This window comes from Harpia harpyja, chromosome 7, assembly GCF_026419915.1.
Source record: "Harpia harpyja isolate bHarHar1 chromosome 7, bHarHar1 primary haplotype, whole genome shotgun sequence".
NCBI lineage: Eukaryota > Metazoa > Chordata > Aves > Accipitriformes > Accipitridae > Harpia > Harpia harpyja.
This window is the reverse complement of record NC_068946.1, coordinates 57,490,658-57,501,727: the sequence shown is the minus strand read 5'-3', so window position 1 is coordinate 57,501,727 and position 11,070 is coordinate 57,490,658. Positions and strand designations below refer to the sequence as shown.

Below are 11,070 nucleotides of genomic sequence, written 5' to 3'. Positions count from 1 at the left end.
AGGAATAATGGGAGGAAAGTCCATAATTTCACACTTTGGTCTGCCAGCCTGACAAATTCAGAATATATGCACTGAAGAAAGCTGGGAAAATGGCCCAAATGTTTTGATATATTTAACCTGCTTAAAAACATGCAATTAGACTTCATATTAATGGTATTTGTTTCTGAATATCACACACAGAAAAGAAAATAAAAAAAATGAACAGGGAACAGCTTTCCATGGATGAGACTTCCATATTTATTGTTATTCCATGTGCATAGAAAATGGCAGTGAAGTTTCTTATGCAATAGGCAGGGAATGGGAGAAGTGTAGATATACTGGACTGGACTTTGTGCTTCAAAATTACACTATTCATCTTTAAAAGTTTTTTTTTTTCCTTTTAAAATTTATAATGTTTTCTTGGATTTTTTTTTGTGCATGATGTTTCAAATTCCTTTTAAAATGACACACTGCATTACAAATGGATGGCACTTTAAACCAATGTGGCATTTCCATATTTACACCAACAAAAAAAATTTACAAGACGTAATAGCATACAATCTTGACATTTAGTAATAGCAATAAAACAAGGGCATCCATTTTATTTTTTCTGTACAAACTATCAGAACAAGACTTTTATTCACATAAAAAAAAAATCAGCTTTAATTTGCTCTGACCTACACACTTTCCAAATTCATTTTACTCAATTCTCAAACCTTTCATCACATCGCCCACACCCTCACCAGACTACAGGAGCTACAAGTAATTATACCTAACATCTAAACAGAGCAAAAAACCATCCCTTCCAGTTTTTCTTCCTGACAATTCCTCAAAAAAAAAAAAAAAAAAAATCTTCCTTGTTCCTTCTTTTATTTCACTTTCACATTTCATAACCTAAACAACAGAGGCCATTCCATTTCTTCTCAAGCAAGATGAGAAATACACTGTTGTTTCTTCTCTCTGATGCTACACCCAGGAGTCAGGTGAACCTGGGTACTGTTCTGCTCTATAAGAAGATCGTCTGGTGGAATAAAAGTCTACATAATTTGTGGTTGATTTCAGTCCATATTGTGTTGCGTAATCTGAAGCAGCAGGAAAGTGAACTCGATCATCAAAATATGGGTCTTCATAGCTATGTGGGGACTGCAAGTATAATCTGTATGCATCATAGTTTTTTCTGTTGGTATCTTCTTGACTGTAGTATAATTGCTGATGCTGTTGACAAAATGATAGAAAAATAAGCTTTCAAAATATAATTAGCAGAGAAAATACTTGTTTCTCAAACCTACACACGATACAGAACCCTTCCCTAAAAAGATAAGTGCAGCTCTACCAATGACGATAGTAACATAGGTTTCAAATCTCCATTAAATGTACCTAATTTTTAAATGAAGCTAAACGGAAGAAAAACATGTAAGCATGCCTGTCTCCTGCATTCACTGGGAAGCTAGTAACTCTCCGGAAGTAGGAGTTTTAGAGCATAAGTAGAAAGGACAGAACCTGACCATACCTACCTACCAAAAAAAAAAAAAAAAGTCACATCAAGTCAGAAAAGTGGTCTCAGATCCCATAAGAACATGCTAAAATATGTGACTATAAAAAGAAACCACAAAGCTAATAGAAGTACATAAGCAATTGTAAGTTTAAGTACACTAATGCCCAATAACAAATTAACCATGTGCTATAGATCACACTCTATAAAAAAGTACTCTAATAGTACGAAGTACACTCAAACTCAAGTTCCATTAAACACTATATGCTGAGTCTTGTTAACAGTGTCATTTCAAAATGAAATTTTTGGGTCACCTGTAGTCGTCTATTTTGTTCTCTTGCTGGTGAGGAATAGGAACTGATGTATATTGGAGAAGGTTTGCTGGAACCTGTGAGAAAACAGTTTATGGGATAAACTTCAGTCTTTATTCTTTTGTCTATAAGTCTGTTTGCTTCTATTCTACCTAGAAGAAATTATGTAGCACCCAAACAATTAAGTCTGCAAATTCTAGTATCTACTAATAATACACAGGCAAATTTTGTCCCTCAGCAGTAGTTAAAACTGAAACCAAGCGGCTTTTTTGTCTTGGTGTTTTTTGTTTTACAGACTAATAACTTTTAAAACAAGGAAGTTCCTTCTCTTTATTCACTGTCATCTCTATTGTTTTGTGACTTGTGTCAAACAGTAGGAAGGAAAAGGGAGATCAGAGAAAAGATGAAATCTTGGTATAATTTAACAATATAATATTACATTATTATAATATACAATCACACACAGTATCTACCAGTATCTACCATTAATAATCATTATTAATTATAATTAATGTAATTTTATTATGTTATCATTTATTATTTATCATTATTTATAATTTAGTATTTATCACTTTATTACTGCTGCTATCTGTTAAAATCTGTCAAAATTTGTTGCTTTCTGTCAAAATTTGTTGCTTTCTGTCAAAATCTGTCAAAATTTGTTGCTTTCTGTCAAAATCTGTTGCTTTCTGTCAAAATTTGTTGCTTTCTGTCAAAATCTGTCAAAATTTGTTGCTTTCTGTCAAAATCTGTCAAAATTTGTCGCTTTCTGTCAAAATCTGTCAAAATCTGTCGCTTTCTGTCAAAATCTGTCAAAATTTGTCGCTTTCTGTCAAAATCTGTCAAAATCTGTCGCTTTCTGTCAAAATCTGTCAAAATCTGTCGCTTTCTGTCAAAATCTGTCGCTTTCTGTCAAAATCTGTCGCTTTCTGTCAAAATCTGTCGCTTTCTGTCAAAATCTGTCAAAATCTGTCGCTTTCTGTCAAAATCTGTCGCTTTCTGTCGCTTTCTGTCAAAATCTGTCGCTTTCTGTCAAAATCTGTCAAAATCTGTCGCTTTCTGTCAAAATCTGTCGCTTTCTGTCAAAATCTGTCGCTTTCTGTCAAAATCTGTCAAAATCTGTCGCTTTCTGTCAAAATCTGTCAAAATCTGTCGCTTTCTGTCAAAATCTGTCGCTTTCTGTCAAAATCTGTCAAAATCTGTCGCTTTCTGTCAAAATCTGTCAAAATCTGTCGCTTTCTGTCAAAATCTGTCGCTTTCTGTCAAAATCTGTCAAAATCTGTCGCTTTCTGTCAAAATCTGTCGCTTTCTGTCAAAATCTGTCAAAATCTGTCGTTCTGTCAAAATCTGTCGCTTTCTGTCAAAATCTGTCAAAATCTGTCGCTTTCTGTCAAAATCTGTCAAAATCTGTCGCTTTCTGTCAAAATCTGTCGCTTTCTGTCAAAATCTGTCAAAATCTGTCGCTTTCTGTCAAAATCTGTCGCTTTCTGTCAAAATCTGTCGCAATCTGTCGCAATCTGTCGCTTTCTGTCAAAATCTGTCGCTTTCTGTCAAAATCTGTCGCTTTCTGTCAAAATCTGTCGCTTTCTGTCGCTTTCTGTCGCAATCTGTCGCAATCTGTCGCTTTCTGTCGCAATCTGTCGCTTTCTGTCGCAATCTGTCGCAATCTGTCGCAATCTGTCAAAATCTGTCAAAATCTGTCAAAATCTGTCAAAATCTGTCAAAATCTGTCAAAATCTGTCGCTTTCTGTCAAAATCTGTCAAAATTTGTTGCAATCTGTCAAAATTTGTTGCAATCTGTCAAAATTTGTTGCAATCTGTCAAAATTTGTTGCAATCTGTCAAAATTTGTTGCAATCTGTCAAAATTTGTTGCAATCTGTCAAAATTTGTTGCAATCTGTCAAAATTTGTTGCAATCTGTCAAAATTTGTTGCAATCTGTCAAAATTTGTTGCAATCTGTCAAAATTTGTTGCAATCTGTCAAAATTTGTTGCAATCTGTCAAAATTTGTTGCAATCTGTCAAAATTTGTTGCAATCTGTCAAAATTTGTTGCAATCTGTCAAAATTTGTTGCAATCTGTCAAAATTTGTTGCAATCTGTCAAAATTTGTTGCAATCTGTCAATTAATATTTGTTAAATAAATTTTCTGTAATAGGATTTTAAATAAAAATAATTCCTAACACCCCTCACCTCCCAGTATATAAACAGATCTCTTATTCTGGTAATGTGTGTAATTTTCAAGAAAATAGCAGAGACAGATGAAAAACCTGCTCGGTTCCACGTGCAAAGAATATAATGAATAAAAATGGAATACAACATTAAGTAGTAACAAGCCTGCTAATGCAACTGTCCATATTATGATTGTATAAACTCCTCATATAAGGAATATTTACGTATTCCAATTAAAAGTTCACCTAACTGGTATCTTACCAGTGTATATGTCTTTATGTGTAATGACATCGCCTTGGTTATTATAATACTGCATAGAAGGTTGCGTCCTATCATATTCAGAGCGGGGTTCTCTAATTCCTAATAAAGCCGGTGATGAGGATGTGCTGCCAACTGATGAAAAAAGGAAAATTATTAGTATATACAACAAAAGCCTTTCCCATCATACCTAACCTTCTCTGTATTCTCTCCTCACCCCTTCCTTCCTCAAGGATTAACAAATGAGAGAGATGTGGGTAACAGACAAAACTAGTACATAGTTCTTCCTGGATGAAGAACCCCAATGACAAAAGCTATCAATAACATACCATGAGATTATAATTTTATACTTTAATGGTGAGTCACTGACTGCTCTATACTGCTTACAACTGAAATAAGAGACCCATTTCAGTTTGCATATTAACTAATTTGTTTGCATTTATAAGATGATACTCCTAATGTTTATGATTTTATGTAAGTTATACTTAAAGATTCTATTTAAGTCCATCCGATCACTTGGGACAGGACAGAAAGATTTACAGTCTGTCTGGCTGAAGTGATCCATGTACACACTTGTATTACACTTCTGCACGCTAATCAAAGAACAGTATCTTGGGTATTTTGTGCTCCAGGTGGCTGACAGCTGCTGTAAGATCATAACAATGGATTACGTACTTTATATTCTTACAGTGAACAGCTGAATTGCTACTGTAGTTGTAAAAAGTTTGTTCTGCTAAATCTTCCCTGTTTTACAGACGACTCAGGTTTTGTTGGCTTAGAAAGGCTCCAGTAATACAGGAGAAAAATACTTAAAAATAATTTCTAGAAATTTTGCTTCAAAATATTAACCAATGATATTTTCCATTAGCTGTGTCCATTACATCATATCTCACAATTTTGTGTTGTTATGGATAGTTTAATTACTGGTACTATCCTGGCTATTCATGGCTAAAACCGCTACATTTGGGGGTGTCATTAAAACTATGACATGGGTCAATGTAATGTGTGTGCTAGCAACTGAGTGACTGAAACAAGAACTGTTACAGGCCAAATGTAACTGTTCTACCATGCGCCTACTGTGCATGCTGTGATCAGCAAGGCTGCTACCACAGTACCCTCTGCAGACACGTTCTTTGCACCAAACTTCCACCTCACTAGTCTAAGCTTGTTCATGCTCTGGAACAGAAAAGCAGACGCTTCCTATTAGGATTTTGTACTAAGCATTCTTTGAAGTACAACAGCCTCTGAATATTATGTTAGAGCTGGCCATCTTACTTCCTACTTGTAGTTCAAAGAACTACAAGCACTGTGCCGAGATAAGAATCTGACAGTAGGTATTGGAATATCCTTTTACACTTCGGTAGAATCTGGTCAGTTCCCTGAGCCTAAGCCATATTTGCTTCTTTGTCATTGCTTATTTTGAGAAGGTATTTTTGGCTCTGGCAGTAGATCTTAGCTTAAACAGTCTGTGAATTCAAGGTGGTGTTTTGATGCCGGTATGTGCAACTTGGCAACTAGGTGTAAAAGTAAGAACTGCCTTCAGTATCATGTGGTTTGAGAGTGACAAAGATTCCTGGTCAGGTATCATTTGGTCAGGACATTCTTTTGGAATGCCGAAGGGCTGGGAGAAAACGGAACATGGAAACACAGTAAGATCAGAATAACAAAACCCTCTAGAACTGGTAACTGCCATCTGCTGTTGTATGGCACTAGGCAAAGGAATCAGTCCCGTATGTTGTACTGTGGTGGTTCAGAGGACCTCTGGGCATGAAAGATATGCTTGCTTTCCCTTCTTAAGACACTATAGGTATACTTCTCGTAGGAAAATAAATCCCTGGTTGAGTCCTTGTTTTTCAAGTCAACCATGTCATGAAGGCATGCGTAAGGGTTTTTACTTTTATGTAAAGTAGTAATTAAACAAGAGTATTATAGAAACTGGTCACTTATTTTAGCAGTCATGGTAGATAGTTATTTCTCAGTATTAACATAGATCTATTCACATAAAAATAGAAGAGTAAATTGGATAAAGTAAAATGCCAAATGAAGACAATAGACAAGGCTTCAAGTAGGTTTTGTATCAGCCCCCTCATAAAGATCTAAATCCTAGCACTGAAGATGTTAAAGAAACAAAGGTGAGAAATAAACGAGGAGCCAGAGGAGTAAGATTTTTCTATTTGTCTTGCTCATCCTAATGTGACATTACATAATTGGGAATGAAAATAGGTCTCTTGCTTTCCATGCTATCAAGTACCCGTGTTCTGTGAGGCTACATCTACAATGCCAAGTCATACAGCACCGCAGTGGCTTTGTAAAGGGAAATGGTAACAAAGTCCAGGTGTGTACTCTGAGGATTGTACTTAGCACCAAGTCTGACCTGGTCTCACGTACTCCAACTGCTAATGGGCATTCAGTTCATCAGTGGTCTTGAAGCACACCATCTGATACAGTTTCATCCAAAAGGAATACAATTCACACATTCTGAGACTGCAGTTTGATTTGCATTAAGGAGTAAGTGGGGAGATTTGCTTAAAAGTGCTCCTTATCCAAATGAAAACACTAATACAGAGACATCCACAAATCCTGTGGAATCTGAAGCCTGCCAACAGTAACAGCTAAGGTAACATTCAGAGTACATGAAGTACTTGTGTTTAAATACAGAGGAGAGACAGCATGACCTCTGTGTTTTAGACAGAATTAGTAGTAAACTGAGAGGCTATTTGAGTTTAAAAAATGGGATACCAGGTACCCCTTCAGTAAATCTCTTTGCATTTCTTGACTGACCTGACTGTATGACAGGTGACATCTGTTGATTTGTTGTTGATAAAGAAGGATGTGATTTGAATCTCTCTCGCTCTAGTGTTGACACTGGTGTAATAAAATGACTTTGATTCCATCCATCCTGGAGTGGCAAAAAGAAAAAAGTCATCAAAATAAATCGCTTTTCATTAAATTAGGAGTTTTTGTAGAACTGTTTCCCAGTGTAGGCTAATTTTGTAATTTACCTTTTTATAAATACTACGGAGATCTCGGTATTGCCATAATGTATTCAGTACCTGGGCGGCTGCCTTGACAACTTTCAGTGATGATCTAAGGAAGTAAAGAATATTATATTATTAGAAAGCCACTTAATTCCACTTAAAAAGAACAATGTTCCTAAGCTGCATAATAGCCTAAACCTTGATGCTGCGAAGCAAGTCAGGTCATCTCTCCAGGTCTCAATAACACATGCCTGCATTACCACAGCGTGAACACAGCTCTGTCAGCAGCCTCATCAAAAGGCTGGAGCAGAACGTGAGTAAGCATGACAATAATTTCCCTCTCCAGCCTAGAAATTTTCTCTTCAGGTCACCCACATGAGGAATGCAGATAGAAGGGCTGAAATAGCTACTGTCATTGTCTGCAAGAATTAAAAATCATGAAAAGAAGCATTCTATTTTGTGCATTTCATAAAAACTGGACTACATACTTTAAATCATTTGTACAAAATTCCTAACTGTGGAAAAAGAAGAAACAAATGAAAAAGAGCTGGTATTAAAAGCCTCCAGCCATCCTTATAGTGAGACTTTGTTCTCAGTTCTGTGTTGCACTACTGAAAACTTTTATTGGTTGGGAAAACACTTTTCCACTCTCAAGAGCAAGGCCAGGAAAATTGCTCTAGCTGTTATTCAAAATAAAATCATGCTCTCTTTCTAAAGAGAAATGGTCATAAGCTGATAGTGGTACTGAAGTACTGATTTGACACTACATGCCACAGCATGACATCTATGTTAAACATATGCCTCTTTCTGTCACTGTGAAGATTCATCCAAACACAGTTTTTAAAAGAAAAGACTGAAAAAAATTGCAGGTGATAGTGTTAATCAATGAGTAGACACTCTTAGTATGTTCACAAGATTTTAGTGTACCCTGTTGTCTCATAAATGTAAGTACAGATGCAACTTTACACATTGCCTCCACAGACCAATGAAGTCATATAAAGGATCACTGCATTCACACCTGCAGTTGAAATGAATCTGTGTCCCTTGAACATATAAAGTATTATAAATTGTGGATACTCAAAATATAGCCCTGTTCCTTTTGAGAGAAAGACTGTTGAAAATGTGGTATGTTTAATTTACACTGACCAACTCCTGTGAGAAGAAATCCTTTTCTCCCCTTTACCATCCAAGCCAACACTGGGAACAGTACACAGGGCTGGCTATATAATCAGCTTTCTGCTATCCATAGGAAGGAGATCTGTGATATCCTGGTTTATACAAGAGTCCTGCTAATATGATTTGCATCAGTCATATTGCTAAGGAGTACAGAGCAGCAATGCTGATCAAAGCCAGATGGGGTCCACGGGGCTGACTTACTGCTGACCCTGCACGACTCAGGAGCCACCACGCGTTCCTGTTCCTTGATGCTCAGCTGTCCAGTTCTGAAAGGTTTTGTTGCTACTAAATAAACACAATGCCCGATCAAGCCCAGCGCTGAACTCGGCTAACAAAACCCCTAGCACAGGGGTTGCCGCAGCCATACCCAAGTAAGCCTGCAGAGAGCCAGGTCTTCTCAGCCAACACTTGCTTTGCAATCCTATTGAAGAAAACCCCACTGGCTAGGTAAGCTGCTTGGTAGGCCAAGCTCTCCTTACAACCCACCAAATGGCCACGCTAGATACAATTAACAGCTATTGCGATACATCCTGACAAAGGTGCAACGTATTCTGCCTTTGAAAAGCTCTAAATATTCTATTAATCTTGTAGGTGTTTAAGAGGGAACAATTTTTTTTTTTTAAATACCGTTTAACCTGAATAGACTCCATTAATGTGATTACTGCACACAACTAGAAAAGTCTCCAAAAGCTTTAGATAGAGAATACACTGCATGAGAATGGTGGGAGCAACTGCCTCTTCTTTCCCAGTGTGATTCAGACTTTTTTAGCTACTCGGATCAGGACTGCAACAGCAGATACTTTCTTTTTTTTTTTTTCTCAAAAAAACATTTCCTGCATTCTTAAGCATTTTTAATGGAACAGAGAAACACTTTAGGTATGAACTTTGTTGCCTACTTGCCTGTCACCTCTTCCTTTTGTTATGTTCACCAGCTTTTCTATTCCTCCAGTATCAGCAAGGGCTTTGGCATTTTCCATGTTTTTACTAGTGACCTCATGCAAAGCACAGCAGATTGCTGCTACAGTCTCATCAGACAGTATGCTTGGACCGTTGCCTCCTGGGAGTCGATTAACCAGATCTCGCATAGCATATTTACCTATAAAAACCCATCAACAGAACAAAGTAAAAAAATACATTTTGGTACTTAAGATTTGAAATCATAGGACTCATCACAAAACTGCATCTGAAAGCAATAAAAAGAAACAGAATCAAAACCATGGAAACCTTCCAAGACTCACATTTTACACAGAGTCAAGAGAGACTAGAGATCAATTTTTGAATTTTTTTTTCTTCCTTTTATCTTAATGTGAGAAGTTGAATTTTGCTTTAGAAGAGGAGCATTTGTAAACAAGAATTATTTGGAGAAAACAGAATCATTCAAGGAAAAATGTTATGCTATTATGATTGAAGGAGTGCTGCATTTTCCTAGGCTTTATTTATGGGAGGGTTAAAGAAATCCTTACAGTAACTCGGAATTTTTTTCTTTCAGACATTCTGTTCACCTTATTTGTTACCCAGAACAGATCAGATCTCAGCTTTTTCGGTCTTCAGTTACTGACTGATGCACAGGAATAATCACACTGCAGACAGCAGAAATTAACTAACGCTAAGGTACTCTTTTTTTTTTTTTTTAACCTGTTTAGGCTATGCTGTTAATTGAATGATTTATTGATTTAATTGAAGACATGTATTTGTACATAACAGCGAATAATGAGTAAGCTTTACACAAAGCCATTAGCTATCTATTTGCATAATGTGCCTGAGGGGAAAAAAAATATCAAAAAAGGAATTCCGCAAACAAAAGAAACAACTTTTCAAACACACTGGAAAACTATCACCAACAATGCTGTATACAGTAGTACCCTGTCACTGCCAATCTTTCAGCAAGCTCATCAACACATGTTTGCATATACCAATTCATATTGTTATTTGTCAGAGGCCCCAGTCTCTTACTTTCTTCGGAGTTTAGACCATGTAAACCCATTATTCCTGCCCCTACCAACGGCAGTAAAGTTGCATAAAATAGATTACTAGCATGGGGAGACTCACTTCATGTCTCAAAATATTTTATACAAAGATTAGTTTCAGAGTGTATCTGGAAAGCCAATAATTCTTTCACAGTTAAAGATTTGATGGGGAGAGGGAACAGGGGGAGGTGCATTCCTGAACTGAAAAGTTCTGCCGGGGGGGGGGGGGGGGGGGGGGGGGGGGGGAGTCCTGAAAAGAGAGTATCACGTGAGTATGACCTGTATATGGCTGGTTCTATAGAACAGAATTTTCTTTTTACTAATTTCTTATGTATGTAATACCTACGCTGCAAGAAAACATGTTCTGAACATCCAAGATGGAGAAGCTTCAGAAATATATAATAAAATTGTGTTCACCTGCATTTATCTTTTTGAGAATAATGATACTCTTATCTGTATAAATAGTTTTCATATACTTATGCCACTGGTCTACAACACAGAAAATGCTTCTGTAACAAAAATGAAACTTTTTTAGATCACGACATGTGCTAGCAGGGTTCATTTAGGCTGCAGCAGTCTGAAGCTGAGCGTGAGGCATGTTCAACACTTGCCATAATAGACCGAGATTCCTCATCAAGGCAGGAAAAATGTTGTGTTTTTATAAATGCTGGAAGAGAAAGGCACAGATGAATGCTTAAAGTATTAAATATTAAAATTGACAAAAGGGAAACATTATGTT

At 36.6% G+C, this 11,070-nt stretch overlaps 1 protein-coding gene across 3 annotated transcripts in view; it reads right to left on the bottom strand.

Moving 5' to 3' along the window:
• Nucleotides 1-213: 213 nt before the first annotated feature.
• Nucleotides 214-11,070, bottom strand: part of PKP4 (plakophilin 4) — a 108,732-nt gene continuing 97,875 nt past the window's right edge. For 2 of the 3 annotated variants that reach the window (XM_052792513.1, XM_052792514.1), the window contains exons 16-21: nt 9,265-9,460; nt 7,213-7,297; nt 6,992-7,109; nt 4,214-4,345; nt 1,786-1,859; nt 214-1,194 (exon numbers count right to left, since the gene is read on the bottom strand). In XM_052792513.1, coding sequence (XP_052648473.1) covers nt 946-1,194; nt 1,786-1,859; nt 4,214-4,345; nt 6,992-7,109; nt 7,213-7,297; nt 9,265-9,460 — 854 coding nt within the window. In that variant the 3' untranslated portion in view covers nt 214-945. Of the gene's footprint in view, nt 1,195-1,785; nt 1,860-4,213; nt 4,346-6,991; nt 7,110-7,212; nt 7,298-9,203; nt 9,461-11,070 lie in introns of those variants that run through there. The other variant, XM_052792512.1, reaches the window with a different exon arrangement.